The 17,588-nt window shown below is 45.3% G+C and overlaps 1 protein-coding gene across 1 annotated transcript; it reads left to right on the top strand.

Annotated features, from left to right (window-relative positions):
* The first annotated feature begins 7,878 nt into the window (after nucleotides 1–7,878).
* Nucleotides 7,879–16,270, top strand: LOC146802462 (glutamine amidotransferase-like class 1 domain-containing protein 3, mitochondrial). Its single transcript, XM_085620434.1, has 4 exons — nucleotides 7,879–8,017; nucleotides 11,318–11,489; nucleotides 13,811–14,015; nucleotides 16,035–16,270. Exons 1-4 carry the CDS (start codon nucleotides 7,904–7,906, stop codon nucleotides 16,225–16,227), a joined length of 684 nt encoding a protein of 227 aa, XP_085476560.1. The 5' UTR covers nucleotides 7,879–7,903; the 3' UTR covers nucleotides 16,228–16,270.
* The last annotated feature ends 1,318 nt before the right edge of the window (nucleotides 16,271–17,588 follow it).

Below are 17,588 nucleotides of genomic sequence, written 5' to 3'. Positions count from 1 at the left end.
GACTCCGAGCAGCATTGTAGTCCATGGAGGCGATGAGGTCAGTGATGGTTGTGGCAAACATGGTTCACGGTCCGGGAGGTCTGTAGGCAGGGGTGCCACGTAGGGTCATTCTGGGGTTGGTCTGGATCTGAAACTGGAGTTGTTCTGCAGGGGCCGAGGAATCGTTTGTGCTGGGTGTAGTGAGTTGGAGGGAGTTCTTGTGTGCGATGATGAGTCCTCCTCCCAGGTGGTTGCGGCGGTCCTTCGTCTGGATCTTGTATCCACCGTGGATGGCAATGGCGAGGTCGGGGCGGAGGTGGCGTTGGTCCAAGTTTCAGTGATGAAGGCAACGGTGTCGAGGAGGTCCCAGATTTCTACTGCGTGTCTGTGCAGGGAGCGTACGTTGAGGAGGATGCAGCTCTGGGGTTTGGGTGTGCTGTCGTCCGGTGGGTGGGCGGTAGCTTTGGGAGTCTGGAGTTGGGTGAAGGTGCGGCGGTGGTGTTGGCAGGAGAACTGGCCGTGGGTGGCGTTTGGCATCGACAGCTGGCAGTTGTTGTTTCTTCCGGGGTTGAGTAGAAGAGGGCAGCTGAGTCGTAGCGGTGGGAGGTCGGAGAACCAGGGTTCCTGGCGCTGGTTGTGGTCGGGTCTCAGGCGGGCTTGCCTTTGGTGCGCCAGTGGCTTGCCTGCTGCGCGCAGGGGCCGCCATTAAGATATAACAAGGATCTATAAGTAAGAATGGGATACCAATAGTAGGTGGTGTGTGGTAAGTGATATTGATCCTGTTTTCTTTGACGTCACAAGTGTGCTACATTTTCTGGCATCGTTAGCAGTGAAACAAAAGTCTTATAGGACTATTAATGGATGGAGATCAGCTATGTCAGCAGGGTTTCAGAAAGTTGGAGGGAAACCGCTTTTGCAATAATAGCTGGTTTGTAAATTACAATATCAAGATGTACCAAGAATGCCATTGAGTTGCTTGCCTTTCCTCTAGAACATAAGTTGTGTTTGGTCAGATGCCTCAAGTAGTAAGTACACATAACAGAGCTCGAAAACTTCGGATCTGCAACTTTGATAGCTTTGCCCAAGCCAGTTATTCCTATATCTTCTACTACTCTTTGTTGGTGGGTTAAAAGTATAATGACCATGACAGGGGTAGACATCAATTGTTTTGGGGTTGTTGGACTTGGCCCTCCCTGCAGGGCCACCCCAAACTTTCTGCCTTCAACTCTCCTGTTTTCTGAACCCGTCTTTGTTGACTTTTAGGACTCTGAGTACTTTACCACTGTTTGCCAGTGCTAAAATGCTTGTACTCTCTTCCTAAAACATGGTAAAATTGGCCTACTCCTGATTGACACATTTAATTCACTTATATGTCCCTAGTAAAGTGGGTACACATGGCCTAGAAATTAAAATGTTCTACTAGTGAGTTTTCTGCACTTTTTGTGCCACCTACTGCAGTATCCGTTTCCAACATGTCTCAGGGCTGCTATTGCTGCCTGTCTGCATTTTTAAACTGCCAATTCAATCTGCCAAAATAAACCTTTTCAACACATACATACATACATACATGTCACCACCAATAGCGCAGGGTATAGTGTATTTAAAAGGTTGTACATGTAGTTTTACATTTTCACGTCCAGGTAATGAAATACTAAATTCCTTTTTCACTACTTTGAGGCCTGCCTCTTTCACATTGTTAGAAATGGGGTTTCTGCTTGTCAGAGTTTGTGCTCTGTATAAGCTGGAACCACCACTCTAGTCACGGTAAGGTAGATACACACTAAAAGATAACCTGTGCTCACCCTCTGGTAGCTTGGAACAGGCAGTCTAATCTAAAGGTGCAATGTGTAAACTATTTGTGCAACACAGTAACACATTGTAAAACACCAGATAAATACTCCACACGGTTAGAAAACTAGTTTATATTTACATGAATAAAACAAGACCAAAATGACAAACATTCAATATATAGAACTGAAGTTATGAATTTTTAAAGACTAAATCAAAAATTCGTGCTTAGAAGCAAATAGCGCTTAAGGGTTATTTGTGGACGTGCTGGACTGTGGTAAATCCAGAGTTCAGGCTGACCGCGATGGAGGGCAGGCCGGACTCATGCAGGCAGTCTCAAGAATTTGGGGGCCTGGGACCAATTGTATTTTGGGGGCCCCTTTTTGGAACAGTTTTGAATTTACGACCCAGTTTCAGCTCCTTCGTGCCCTCTTTGGTCAGGTCACGGACAGTGCACAGCCACACTCGTCCAAATTCTAAAGTTGTTACATCAACAACAATGGGCCGGAAGTTCTTGAGGTCTCTTGGGTCTGCCTTGGGTTTTTTGAGAAGAGCACTTGATCTCGGCGTGTCTCCAGCTCTCCAGCTCTCTGGGAAGGTAGCGGTCTCGACGGAGAGGTTGATGACGTTGCGCAGGTGGGGTGCGATGGAGCTGCTTGCTTTGTTGAAGACGTGGTGCGGGAATGGGTCTGACGGAGAGCCGGAGTGGATAGTGCTCATGGTCTTGATGGTGTCATCGATGCTCATGCTGGCCCAGGCTAGCAGGGGGTCGTAGTCGATGATGTGAGGAGAGTCTGTTGTGTTGCTGTATGTTGGGGCGGTCTGGGTGTTGAAGCTGTGATGGATGTCTGCAATCTTTCGGTGGAAGAAGGTGGCGAGGGAGTCGCACCGGGCTTGTGACGGCGGGATGTCGTTGGTGTTGGAACTGGGTTTGAAGAGTTCCTTCACGATGCTGAAAAGCTCCTTGCTGTCGTGTGTGTTGTTGTTGAGGCGGTCTTTGAAGGAGGTCCTCTTGGCAGCCTTGATGAGGTGGTGGTGGTTGTGGATGGCATCCTTGTGTGCTGTGAGGCTGTCCGGGGTCTGTTCGCTGTGCTGTTTCTTCTCTAGCTTCTGGCAGGCTCGCTTGGAGGCTAGGAGTTCTGGGGTGAACCAGCTGGCCCTCTTGCTGGTGTCTCTGTGGGTGGGTTTCTTCAGTGGGGCGAGGGTGTTGGCGCAGTCCTCGATCCAGCGTCTGAGGCTGTGGGCAGCGGCGTCGACATTGGAGGGTTCGGTGGGTGGGCTGAGAGTGAGGTTTGCATGAAGTTGATCTTCGGTGATTGTGCTCCAGCAGTGGCGGGGGATCAGTTGGGTGCGGTGGTGTGTGGTGGGTTTCTGGAAGGTGAAGTGGATGCAGCGGTGGTTGGTCCAGGGGAGTTCGGTGGTGCGGTTGAAGGAGACGTGCAGGCTTGAGGAGAAGATGGGGTCGAGCGTGTGGCCGGCGGGGTGGGTGGGTGTGGTGACGAGCTGCCTCAGTCCGAGGTTGGCGAGGTTATCGATCAGGGTTGTGGTGTTGCTGTTGTTGTTGTTCTCAACGTGAAAGTTCAGGTCTCCGAGGAGGATGTAGTCGGTCGAGGTCAGGGCGTGCGTGCTGATGAAGTCGGTGATGGAGTCGCTGAACTGGGGGCGTGGTCCTGGCGGTCGGTAGACGAGGGTGCCTCTGAGGGTGGAGTTGGGGTCTGTGTGGATCTGGAAATGCATGTGTTCGGTGGTGTTGAGAGTGTCGTCGGTGCTAGTCGAGATCCTGATGCTGTTCTTGTGGGCGATGGCGATTTCTCCTCCGACCCCGTTGGTGCGGTCTCTGCGGGTGATCTTGTAGCCGTCTGGGATGGCTATGGCGATGTCGGGTGCGGAGGAGTCATTCATCCACGTCTCTGTCATGAAGGCGACGTCCGGGGATGTTGTGTCGAGCAGGTCCCAGAGCTCGATGGCGTGTTTGCGTTCAGAGCGGGTGTTCAGAAGTATGCATTGGAGGTGGTTGGGATCTTGTTTGGCCGGTGGTTCGTCGGTTCTGAAGCTGGTGTAGCTGCAGTTTCGGCAAGTGAAGGGGCTGAGTGTGCGTTTCGGGGCGGCCTTGAAGCAGGTGTGGGTCCGTCCGGGGTTGAGAGCATGCAGAGTGCTGGCATCGTAGTGGCGGCGAGGCAGCGGCGGGAGCAGAGTGGGACGACGAAGGGTACAGAAGGCAAAGAGGCACAGGTAAGAGGCCAACAAAGGAACAGAAGACAAGGCAAGGCAGTTAGGAGGTACGGGGCAGCGAGGGGAACAGAGGTGGGAACGGGCACAGAGACGCGGGGCAGCGGGGGTAACAGAGGCGAAAAGGGCACAGAGAAGCGGGGCAGCGAGGGGAACAGAGGCAAAGAAGCAGGCACAGAGCAAGTACAGGCGGCAGGGGAGGACAGAGGCAGAGCAGTTATGGGCACAACAAGGGCAGGCAGTAAGACAATGCAGTGATCAACTTACTCAGTAGTAGCAGCGGCAGACACACATGTGGCGCTGTGCGGTGGGGAAGCGACCTACCAGGTAGGGTCAAGGGTCGCTCTCCTCACCGCGCAGCAGCCAGCATATATGGGGAGGTGGGAGGGAGGAGCAGCTGGGAGGTGTGAGGTGGGGCAGCAAATGGGCAGGGCCGCAGGGGAGGCAGCGGCGGGAGCGGAGCGGGACGACAAAGGGTACAGAAGGCAAAGAGGCACAGGTAAAGGGGGCAACGAAGGAACAGAAGACAAGTCTAGGCAGTTAGGAGGTACGGGGCAGCGAGGGGAACAGAGGCAAGAATGGGCGCAGAGACGTGGGGCCGCGAGGGGAAACAAGGCGGGAACGGGCACAGAGACGCGGGGCAGCGGGGGAAAAGAGGCGTAACGGGCATAGATAAGCGGGGCAGCGAGGGGAACAGAGGCAAAGAAGCAGGCACAGAGCAAGTACAGGCAGCGGGGGAGGACAGAGGCAGAGCAGTTATGGGCACAACAAAGGCAGGCAGTAAGACAATGCAGTGATCAACTTACTCAGTAGTAGCAGTGGCAGACACACAGGCGGCACTGTGTGGCGGGAGAGCAACCTACCAGGTAGGGTCAAGGGTCGCCTATTGAGGTGTAAGTGTCAGCTCCCCCCACTCTTCCCGTCCAGAAAGAGCTATCAGAATGCCGATGAATGCAGATGAGTTCTCTGGCACACCTACCCTTCCTGTATTTATGGCTGTCTAGAGGGAATGCACAAAGTGCAGCAGTCACCCACCCCAGACGTATATTGGAGGTGTGTCCATTAGGTGGAGAAACGGTGGTGCATCCTTGACGAATGTGTGACTACAGGACGCCACCTTGATACATAAATCCTGCGTGATGCTATCAAGCATCCACCAGTAGAAAATCTACTGGATCTCGAGCACAAGATTTTTAGGTGAGTGCATTAGGCCTCATGAGTGGTATGCATGAAATATATGCGTAGAGATCAGGCAGGGACCCTAAACTTAGGAACAGAATTTCAATGCCCTGACGAAGGCCCCAGACCCGAAAGGGCTATTAACGTGGGCCGAAACATGTTGGCACATATATGAGGGTATATTTGAAAAAATTATATTCAAAAGAACCCCAACACTTGTTTTTAATGGTACCACGAGTACCCCAGAATAAAGGATCAACCGGGGTAAACTTGTAGGTATTTGTACTGTATTAAAAAATCTGGTTCCCTGCTTAACCAGCTATCATCTTATATAAGAACTCCCAAAAAAACACCTTTGGTTGAGTGCGCCCAGATAGTACCACTTTATCTGGGTGTGGAGAAAACGCCTATGATGAAGCATGTCACTATTATGTGAGTGTGGCGTCTTCTTCAATATCTTTGATATTCCACCCAAAAAAGTGAACATCGTAGAATTTTCCGGATGCTACTGTAGTCCTCGGGGGCCTACAGGTAGACAAGAGTTGCTTACAGTGAAAAAAAGTCTGCTTGGGAGAACGCAACTGGATTGTTTCTTCTCTCACTCTCCTTGTGTTAAAAAAAGTATATTGGAGATAGGCTGCAGGCACAGAGAGCAGTAAGAGCAGAGAAATGCCCACTTTTTGAAAGTGGCATTTCTAAAACAGTAATGTTAAATGCAACTTTACCAGTAAAGAGGATGTATCATTACCATTCCAAAGGTATAAAACATGAAGAAACTACTCCTTTCTAATCAGGAATTGAATCTTAAAAGTATATTAATGAATGCTCAATGCTAACCTATGAGAGGAGTAGGCCTCGCTGTAGTGAAAAACGAATTTAGGAATTTGTCATTACCAGGACACGCAAAACTTACCAGTACCTTTTCTACCTTTTACTTACACAGCACACTGCCCTATGGGCTACATAGGGCCTACCTTAAGTGTGACTTATGTGTAATAAAAGCAGAGTTTAAGTCTTGGCCAGCGGTTTTAAATGCCAAGTCGAAGTGACAGTAAACTGCACACACAGACCCTGAAATGGCAGGCCTGAGAAAGGTTTGAAAGGCTACCTGTGTGAGTTGCAGAACCAAAGCTGCAGGACCACTAGTAGCTTTTCAATTTGCAGGTCCTGGGAAAATACTATACCACTTTACAAGGGACTTACACATAAACTAAAGATGCCAATTGTGTATACACCGATGGTACCATGTTTAGGGGAGAAGCACATGCACTTTAGCCCTTGTCAGCAATGGTAATGTTCTCAGAGTCCTAAGGCTAACAAAAAGAATCAGCAGAAGAAGAGGTAAGCAGGCAAAAAATGTGGGAGAAGACCATCCTAAGGATGAAAGGTCTAACACACAAAACATTGGTTTACTTTAATGCATTTAATAAGTGCTAACTTTCGATTGGGAACAGGTAGAAAAACCATGTTTGGCCTCAAATGAATTGTAATTTAAAATCCTCTTTAATGGCAAAGTTGGGTTTTAAGACATAATTGTGAAAATTTCACTTTTTTAAAGTTGGCATTTACTTGTCCTAACCATTTGGGGCCTGCAGTCTCTATTCTGGGTCGCATGGCTATGAATAGTTGGCAGTTGGCCTTTGTGTATTCCTTCCAAACAGTGAGACAAAGGGGAACTTCCAGGACGAAAAGGGTGAAGACGTTACCTACCCCACTTACATTTCAAAGGCCTGCCTTCAGCACCCTCAGAAAGTAACTTGACAACAGCCTTATGTCACCCTAGACCTCTTGGAACTTGGGCAGGGAAAGGAAGGAACGTTCCAGATGTGGGAGTAGTCTAGAAATGTCCCCCACTTCATAGGCTGGCACCAAGTATAAATATTGGACTCTCAGATCAACTCTTTAGATCACTCCTGGACCTGCGTCGGACTGGTTTATACTTCAGAGGTCTGCTCTGCTGCTTGAAGCTTGCCTTGTCCCACCAGAGGATTGCCCTGAGCTCAGCCTGCCTTGTTTCTTAATCCCAGAACTACCAGAGGGACTCCAAGGGGCATACCAAGCTCAAGAGACCTTGAACCCTGCAACTTGTCTCTGCCTGGAGTGAGTCCTGAACCCTCAAATGGTGGCCAACAAGCCCTGGACCCTTGGAAGTGTTTTTAAATCCATGCTAAAAAGAAATATAGCAGAACCATCACCTATCACAATGCAAGAAACTTTAGTCTAAAAATCTAGGATTTGGTTCAAGATGTCACACTTTATCCTACTGGGCAACAGTTGCAAACCATCAAAGAGGTTTTGAAAAAAATCTGAAAATGCTGTTCGCCCAGCGATCAGCATATTGAAAGGAGTGATATTTTTGGAGAGATAAAAAATCGAATAAAGTGAATTAAATTATATTGTTATTCAAGCACGACACAGGGTAGAGAACAAATGAAGGCTCCTAATACGCAACTCTTCGGGGGAAAAAACCTAACGTGCATATATTTTACGCGGCAAAATTGTTGCACGCTGTGAGATGTAAAATCAGACAAGGCTGCAAGTCAGCGGTAACCTAATCCCAATTTCCATGCAGGTGTCTCATTCTCAAATCAATGGTGCTCGTGGCGAGTTTCACGATAAAGTGGTGGTGGCTATATAGTATGTCTTCTAGCTCTACATACAATCTTGCATTTAAGCACGCCCTGCGCTACCGTTCTCTTATTTAGTTGTATCTTCTCGTGCAGGCAGTATGGCAGCAAAGAAGCGCGTGGCTGTGGTGCTGGCCGGCTGCGGCGTGTTCGACGGCAGCGAAATACATGAAACGTCGGCCGTGCTCGTGCACCTCAGCCGCAAGGAGGCTGAGGTAAGCACACCCTGTTACCTTTTCCGCGGAAGGCTACTTTGCTTACGCCCCATTCGGTCAATCTGAGGGTGCACTTGTTTACACCGCTGATTGACGTGTGGTTGAGGGCATCGGTTGTATGTAGCCAGTGCACCTGACTTAATTATTTCTAGGAGTCCAATATGTTCGCTCCGGAAACTTTCGGTGTTACTCGCCGCTACTTTGTAATGTTTCCTTCCACATCGTGTGTGTTTGTCACTTTTTTCCCACTATTAGTGATACAGACCGTCACTGGGGGTATATAGTTTCACATCGCTGTGAACAGAAAAGGGAGGGGTGCACCGAACTGCGGAGACATGCTATTCAAGTAGTTGGCTGTGTGTTGTGGTAGTGGGGCGTTAAATAGGATTTACACTTTTTTATTTTTTTTGTTACCCAAACGGAGGGTACGCGCCCTTCTGAGCAGGGATGTATATATTTAATGGGAAAGTAGCAAACGAACACTTTACTATAGTGAGTACTTGGGCCTCTTATTTTCAAGCTGTGCGCGCAGCGCGGTCTCTTACCTTCTGCGGCGGCGCGGTGTGATCATGGGGGGTGATTAGCCAAAGGATTACTTCATTGGGGGAAACATAGATTTAAGTGCAGTTGGTCACCAAGCGTGTTTTCATCTTGTGCTGCTTAGTAATGACCTGCTTAAAGAAACGCATGCCTTCCAGTGGCCATGGAGAGTAATTGGACCTTCCTTTCAACGTTGTCTGAAGTAACTTGTACCAAACCGCACAGGGGTATGGCCTCTTCCTCTCTGAGGGCGGGTTACTTTGACTTGAAGTAGTAGTAGTTCCGAATTGCGTGAGACGAGTCACGCTCTTTGGCAATTCCTGCATAAAGCACAGTGAAATGTCCCTATGCCGCACCAACATGCAGGGCTTTATGTGGATGAAAAACTGGGGGGGGGGGGGAGAGGGGCTCAAAGGGGTTTGGCCGGTATAATTAAGGGCGTGGCTTAAAACACCCAAGTGAAACATCTGTGCTTAGCATAGTGTGTCGCCCGACATTTATTTAGCGGTTTCTTCCATTACATCTGGCTATATAATACAACAAGTAACACTACACTTTCTACAAGCCAGGTCTGTTGGTTTTCCCAATGGGTGTTAGTTGCATAAGAGAAGTTAGCAACAACTATGGCTTCGTTGTTTGTAGTATTGAAAATGCTCCCGTTCTGAAATGAGACTATGAAAGGACTATAAGGAGTATCTCTGAAGTTACATCAAAGGCGGTGAAGGATGACACTGCTGCAAAGCTAAGATTATGTTTACCCTGAGGGTGAGAAGGGATGGACAGCCCGATAGGGACCAGTCTCCGCTCCTGCTTTTTAAAACTGCCGGTGCTGAGCACTGACTGGACTCGGCCCATTTAAATCCCTGAGTGCATACACATTTGTTAAGTAAGTCTTTCACTGGACACAATCTAATAAAAAAAAAACAAAAAAAAAAACGGGTAACTAAATGACCTCAACAGTGCTCTGACCAGGTGAGGTCAGGTGCTTCCAGGGTGGAATGGCCCTATGCGTCATCATCCTACCAGATCCTTTTAAATGATAGTTTTTGCACTGGATGCATACGATGAATTATACCATCGCAAGTAGTATGAAAGGAGGGCGCTCAGAGTTCCCCAGTTAAATAGGGGGAGATGTCTTGCAATCTGGTATACCCATAGTCTGGCCCACTGGCATCATATGGCGGGGTCGAGTAAACTATGCAAGAAAGGGCAAATTATTCAGCACATTTTATGATGGTGATGCTGCATTATTTTGTCAATTTTTCACTTGTTGACACTGGGCATTGGTTGCACCTCATTAGGGCTAGTTTAACACACACACCTATATGGCGATAAGCAACGGAAAGGTGACCATTCAAGCTTGGAAAGATCCTTCACCTCTGCAGCTACACGTTGCTGTTTTCAGTAACATTTAAACTCTTTGAGCTAGAACCACTTCATATTTTATTTTTGCAAATGATGCAACACCTCTAGTATACGAAAAATACAGCAGCTGCACAATCTCACCTCATCACTAGGGGCATGGCCACTGGCATTAAGAGCTGTGAACATACTGCAACCAAAGTAACCATGAAGAGCTGTGCATGCAGTTAAAAAGTAAACATTTCAATCAACATGAAGTGATCGGCTGGCAGCTTAAAGCAATTCTGAATTGAGAATTTCTCTCAAATAAGATTCCTCAGCATGGTTGTTGGATGCTTTAATAGAAGATTTCAGGGGTTGGACGTGATCTTAAAAGGTTTAGACTGTTTTTTTGGAGGGGGGGAATGAATGGGCACAAACAGGTCTACCTGGTTTTTTTTTTTTTTGTTTGTGTTTTTGTTGTTGTTGAACGTCTCACTCCCCTTTGAGTTTTAATCCATCGCTTGGGGGCTGCTTATAAAGTTATTGGTCCACCGTAAGGCAGTTTTAACGTAGTTTTTCACAGCCACTTTGCACCCCATCCGCAACTAGCTCTCAAAGGGACACAATTTGACTATATATAATGTCTCAAGGAGCTCCTTCAGTTGCTGCCTTTAGGATTGAGCGGGAAGTTGTACCTCACACCAATTGAATTAATGCTCAATGGTGGATGAGGCCTTTAGTACTAAATGGATCATTTCCTTGAGTTATAGGGTCTTTGCTTGAGTTGTAGCATTTTGATCTCCAGCTCTATATGACAGACTTTATCTTTGTGTGGTGTATTCAGTAGATTTGGGGAACTGATGAATGTCTAGGCATATCACTTTGGGTAGTCTATGTAATGCAAGTGACTTCTATGCATGCTAAACTGTTTTAAAAGCAAATACAAACCTGCAACAATTGCAAATTCATTCTCAACTATTTCCTTGTAAAGTTTTTGTATTTGAAAACACATTTCACTTACCTGTGCCAGGTCTTGCTTGGTTCTAGAAATAAAGTATAAATATACCTTTGTTATACTTAATTGGTCTGGATTCTGTCAGTGTGCCGTCAGTCTTGATTGAGTGAATATTTAACACGACCTCTTGATAAGCCTAACTGCTTTACCACAAAGAGTGGTTTGTGATTATCTAATTTAGCCTCTGCTATACCTCTGAGGATCCACTGTTCTGTGCCCACTATACCTTATTTTGGTATAGTCTATACAGAGCCAGCTTCCTACACCTAATCTGAGATTCAAATAGCCTGCTTCTGACTCTTTTTTTTAGTAAATTGGAGAGAAGTTGGTGTTTAAAAGCTAACAAGCCTATGTGGCTTAAATGTTTGTTTTTATTTTTTTAATTCTTTTTTTTTTTTTAGGTAAAAATATTTGCCCCAAACATTGACCAGATGCATGTAGTCGATCATTTGAAAGGAAGTCCTACAGAAGAGAAGAGAAACGTCCTTGTTGAAAGTGCCAGACTAGCACGTGGTGATATTAAAGATTTAGCAGACATTAAAATTGATGACTTTGATGCTGTCGTTTTCCCTGGTAAGTCTGTGCACTGCAAACGTTAACTTTGTATTTTTCTGAACCCAATTAGCTATTGTATCTTGGCTTTATCTGTATTACATGCACTGTTGTTGGATAATGCGTGGGTTTAATAGTTTACCATTTATGGAAAATGCAGGTATGCTTTGCTTTCTACCCTTTTTTAAAGGTAAAGACTAGCTAGGATTTTGAATTTCCTGGTTGAGAATGCTAATGTTAAAGGTTGTAATTTGGGGAAGAATGTTTCAACTAGTTTGCTTATTTGCACTAACTTCCCATTGATCTTCACACCAGTATTTTACTTTTTATTTTTTATTTTAACATTGAAAGGTCTGCATAGCTGTATGTAGTAAAACCTATTGGTCCAAATGAATTTCCCCTTCTGCTGTAACTGTTGTGTAGTTCCTACAAATCCATAGGATCTGCGCATTGTTTAGACAACAAACTAAGGGCTTGGTGTCAAGACTGATTCCAGACAGCCCCACAGGATATGTTTGCCTATAGACCATCCAGCTCCCAGTGCCGCCGTAAGTACTCCTAACCTACTAGGGAGCAAATAGTTTCTGGCAACCACTAAACATGACAACCCTGACTCCCTTGGATTGTGGAAGCAGTACAGAACCTTTTTGCTCAGTCACTCATGCTTACTTATTCTCAAATATAGAGTATGCACAGTGGGACCTTTTCAATAATATTTATTGAACTAATGTAATTTCATAAAATACGTGTGCTGCAATGATTAGTACACAGAAGCAGATAAACGTGATTACACTTCTGGTGCTTGTAAATAGTATATCTAATTCTACTGTGGTGCTAAACAATGTATAAATGTAGGCATATAAACGAGGCAGTAATTAGTGGACTGACACTATGCTAGTCCTACTTTAAGTGTACCTAGAGTGTGTAGGTGTAGAGCCAAGAATACACCCACCCAGGGGATGATCCAACCCAGTTAACTAGTGAGGGGTGTCCAGTCTGACCAAGGGGAGGTCCTTCTCTCTATCCCATCAGATGTCAGACCCTCCGTCAGCGGAAGTACCTCCTAATCTATTGGGATGCTAATTTTTTTTATAATAGAAAGCAGCCTTGCGAAGTTCACCTAGATTATTGAATTCATGGATATGTAGATAGCCCTGTTTCCCTGTTGATGACGATAGTGATGTCCTTTGTACGTAGTGCGAAACAACTTTGCACATGAGGATCAGTGTGTTGTGATGTTGTGCGAAGCTAGATGTAAAAAGTTTAGTTTCAGAGAAACTAATCCAACATGGTTGTGTGCAAAAGGTCACAGCTGGAACTGTTATTTGTGAGGACAATGTAAGAAATGGGCTGCTTCGCTACGTGGGCTAAACTCTGAATATAACCTAACCAGTCATCGTACTTTGTCTAAGTAATTCTGCATGCACCATTCTTCCATGAATGGATTAACTTCAGTTAAAAACCAATCCAGAAACTGATTGGCTGAGAAATTGCATTCCCATGTCAATGACACAGCAGATGAGCATGGTCTGTCAGGAAGTGCGGTTCGGTGTATTCGATTGTGAGGTAGGGCATTATCTTCGAATTTTGACTACTGTGACCATTGGTTGAGTACATGAATGTGGTGCACTGATTCTTAGAGGACTTCTCAATACTACCTTCTGAGAAGTGCAAGGAGTGATTTAGACTTCAACAGAATTAATCTTGGCACGCAGAAGCGTTTCAGCTTTTTTTATGCATGCTAATCTGTTTAAAACGTATTTGATAGGTTCTTAATAAAAGCTTAAGTGCTGCATACTGTGCAATTTTATAGAGGACTTCAGCTTTGAGGTGGATCACTTTTTTGTTACCTCACGCTGTTTGTGTATCTTTGCACTTGCATGTACTCTTTTTTCCAACCATGAAAGAGTTGGCTAGACGGCAGATGTGCTGCAGCAATGCATTCGTGGAAAATCTAACGTGTGCACAGTACAGGCATCCTGTGCTTTACTTAAACTATCAAATGAACTGAAAGTGACTTTCTATCCTGGGGAATGCAATTGATTTTCTTTGAAACTAGTGTCTGCTGGTCTTCTAACGTGTGTTGCTTGGGGTGCAAAATGCAATAAAACTACTGCTTGAGAGCCTTATGGAAAGAATGGCTAGCTTGAGGGGATACTCGTGGTTTGTATGTAGCAGCAGTTATAATGAAGGTGTGATGTGTTATCTAATTCTAAATGCAGGTACAGGAAAACTACATTGGGTGTGCTTGCATAAAATTGTCTTACAACTGTAGTGTTGCACGCCTTACTCTGATCTTTGTAACCATGTTTTAAGATTGGCTTCACCCCTTTAAATTTCAGGTGGCTTCGGTGTGGCAAAGAACCTGTCGTCCTGGGCAGTGGAGGGTAATGCATGCACAGTAAATGACGAAGTGAAGTCAACACTTGAAGCTTTCCACAAAGCGAAGAAGCCCATTGGACTGTGCTGCATTTCTCCAGTATTGGCGGCTAAGATCTTCCCAGGCTGTGAAGTGACGATTGGCAAAAATGATAATGTTGATGGACGGTAAGATCCTCTTGTAAAAAAAGTACTTTGTACTGAAAGTTAATTCAATATTATAGTAGCTCGTGTAGGAAAGCAGGGTTGGAACTACATGTTCAAGATCTTATGATCTACAAAGTAGGGTCTTTTTTTTTCTTTCCTAGCTTCTTGGTTTAATGCAGTTTTACTCATTTAAAAACTTAGTATTTTGCACAAATTAGTTACTTAACCTTGTGCTATTTAGATGATTCATGTAGCGTTTGTTTCTATTTTTACGTTTTTCCTATTGCAACAATAGTGTTGGTTTGTTAATTAGTCTTGCATATGCTAGGCATGCAGCAAGACCTCTCAAATTGGACTGATTGTTTTATTCTGTCTGCATAAAATAGATTTTTGTTTGCCATTTAACTTGTGCAACTGTTCAGTCTCTTGCTACTGTGCATCCCTTCTGCTTTCACCTCTAGTAGTATTGGCAAGTAAGATGACCAATTCCAGAACTCAGTGCTGCACGAGAATGTGCACGTATTTGGATGGAGTAATTGGTGTTCCTGGCTACTTTGACATTATGCTCTCCATTTTGAGTTCAACAGTATCAAACTTTCTAGTTGAGAAATGTTCATTCCGATACGAGAATGCATGCACTAGTCCCAACCCATCGGAGTACAAGCAGTCAAGTTTCGCAGAATGAGTCAGTTGTCTTTCTCTACACCAACACCCTGGAGTTGGTAGAGCCTTGCAATAAATTGTCACCTTGCAGCATATCTTCTACTATGATTTGTTTCTCTTGTACGTATTGGCGAAGGCAAGTTATTGTGGTTTTTAGTTTTGTATCCCCACTTTGCATTTGGTTTTTAGCTTTCTTTACAAATATTTCTTGTGGTTTTTACACCAAGTTGCCTACTACATGCCCAACCGCCCCCCGTTTATAACCTTTTAGAAATCTCTTGCATGTTGAATGATTTTGATGCTAATCCACAGCCTTTTTTTCTTTTCTAGAATGTTTTAATAGATTTAGGTTCTTGGATGTTACTTTGTGGTGTCCTGTGTTGTGGTCACTTGACTTCCTTTTGCTACAACTGGTTGTGGGCTAAAATTTGAAGCCTGTTTGCGTTTTGGGGACATTTAACATATTGGGCTTCCTTGACAATTTATTTTGGTATGTTCTGTCGCACACCTTCTCCCGAGTGGCTTGAAAACCCTTCTTGGCTTTCCCTGACCTGGTGACATTTTAGCTCTGGAGAAAAGGGAATCTCCGATAACCCCTCCCTAAACTGGGATTGAGGAACCTCAATCCTAAGGGGCACCACCTTAAGCCCCCAAATTGGTACACACATTTGCTAGTATTTTATTGTTAGTGCCATTTTAATACAAAAGAATTGTCTTCACGATGGACGAAACAGCCGGTCTAGAGTTCTGTTTACTTTTCAATTGGGCTGCTTGTAGCAGTGTTTTATAGGGCTTCTGCTTACCTACTACAGACTGATGGTTTAAAGTTAAATATTTTGACAGACCGCATGTCCTCCAGCTTATGGTTTCTCTCTACCACTCCATCATATGGGGGTTATCATACCCTTGCCTCTATAGCAGTACTCTGTTTGAATAAAAGTGCCGGGGCACACTTCGAACCACTGCAGCTTGCACCACCCATTGCCTCTGCCAGTGTTGCCAATTGTTTCCCTCTAAAGTTATCAGATGCATTTGATATTTTTTGGTTCCATAAACCTCCTTCCACCCACCTATCCAATGTTGCCAATCTGGTGGCTCAACAGCACACATGAGCATCCCTGTTTTGTACCCCAGGACCATTTGGATGTTGGATACATTGAAGCAATTGACCTTATGAGCTGGAAATAGATTATTTCCTTATCTGCCCACATTCCGAACTCCGTCTAATCTTTTTAAATGCTGCTTCCCCATCTGCCTAATAAAATGGATATTTGAACTGGAAATGGCTTCCTTTAGAAATCTTTTTACTTTATTTACAATTGCTTGGAAGTGCAATGACAATCTGGGGCCTTTCTTACTGTTAATTTTGTTTTTCAGGTTTCCTGATGCTGCGACTGCTTTAGCTATAGAAGAAATTGGAGCCAAACACATTAGTAAAGATGTTCATGAATGCCATGTGGATGAAGCTAACAGAATAGTAACTACGTGTGCCTTTATGTGCAAGGCCCCTCTGCATGAGATTTTCGATGGTATTGGCACACTAGTGGATGAACTCTTGAAGATTGCCTAAACTGGGTTTGTGTAAAGGGCAAATAAAATACTTTCAAAATGCCTGTTTTTGTGAGCTTATGTAGGATGGGGTTAGAGTTGGAAGAACTTTGGTAACTATCGTTTCAGTTAAATGTAAGCTTGGTCTGTGTACTGGAGTGAAACAATGTGCAATAGTTATGGATGTTATTTCCATTCATGCGGTCGCATGGTTTTTATGTTGGAAAAGGGCAGATGAATAGCTGTGCAAGTAAGCAGTTGACCAGATACATACATTATGGTTAGTTTCAGCCCAGCACATTGGATTAGCTAGCTATTGTGGGGTGGGGCGGGGGTGGAGGGTTGGACACAGAGCAGCCACTAAACTTCAAGTCTTGGTGAATTAAAGTCTTCATTCGATGGTGATTTTGATGTGTGGGGCTCTGCCACCACTAAAGGGGTACTGTAGAGTATGATGTCGAATACAGTTAGTCCCCACCCACAGCCCCTGGTGTATCGGCCCATTGTGCCATCTGTGAGGCTAAGGAGGCCCAGTATGAGGTCTGGTCCACACGACGGGCATAAACACAGGTAAGGACAATGGGGGGGGAGGGGGGGGGGGGAAACCATCTAACTGCCCATGTAAAAGGATGTCTACCGCTTTATCAATGCTTCAAGCCAGGAATGGGGTACCTGCTCTGATCCTTATTAATACTCACCTGGCGGAGTAAGCCAAGCCCCCCTCATTTGGAGCTAAATGGCCTCCTGGGCAGTAGCGTTTCTTGCAGCAGGGAGTGGAGTATTCCTTTTCTTTACATAAGCGAACAGTAATGCTTGGGTGCTGTGTGAAAGCTCCTTACCGCAATGTTCAAGTCTGTTATGGACTCGTGGCCACCATAAGCTATGATATGGTAGCAGGAGTGACCGTGGTGAGGGGTTGAAGTAACAGTAGTTTCCCCACTATCCTGCAATTTTCTCCCTACTCTGGATGGGAAGGTGTGAGCGCCTGCCCCTCCCTAGTGAAAAATAAATCTAAAACTGTACAGGGCACAGAGCAACTAACTCCATCCAGAACTAGGTAATAGATTTGGGGTGTGAGTAAAGTGTGGTATCATGGGTAAAGCAACAGTGAGGGCTGCACCACATGCAAGTTGTGCAGTTTTTTACACCAGATATACAGAAGAGGGGTGTGAACCAGATCTCTAGTGGCATCAGATTTGAAAGCGAATTTGGATTATTGGTTGACTGGGATGTAAACCCTGGTCAAGCAGCAACCACAATCCTTGCCTGTTTAAGGCACAAGCAAACTCCAAATTAACCTGTGCTCATCCCCTTGGTAGCTTGGCACTGAGTAGTCCGGCTTAACTTTTTGATCATGTTTTCTTGAGCTTCAGGTAGCGCTCA

This window comes from Triturus cristatus, chromosome 8 (genome assembly GCF_964204655.1).
Source record: "Triturus cristatus chromosome 8, aTriCri1.1, whole genome shotgun sequence".
NCBI classification, from domain to species: domain Eukaryota; kingdom Metazoa; phylum Chordata; class Amphibia; order Caudata; family Salamandridae; genus Triturus; species Triturus cristatus.
The sequence above is the reverse complement of the archived record's forward strand: the minus strand, read 5'-3'. Positions and strand labels throughout refer to the sequence as shown.

What these genes read in the sequence shown, in the direction of transcription:
- LOC146802462 (XM_085620434.1), top strand. Translation starts at nt 7,904, where the DNA reads ATGGCAGCAAAGAAGCGCGTGGCTGTGGTGCTGGCCGGCTGCGGCGTG. An exon ending in TGATGCTGTCGTTTTCCCTG is followed by an intron (nt 11,490 to 13,810) that starts GTAAGTCTGTGC and finishes TTTAAATTTCAG; the next exon opens with GTGGCTTCGGTGTGGCAAAG. An exon ending in AATGATAATGTTGATGGACG is followed by an intron (nt 14,016 to 16,034) that starts GTAAGATCCTCT and finishes TTTGTTTTTCAG; the next exon opens with GTTTCCTGATGCTGCGACTG.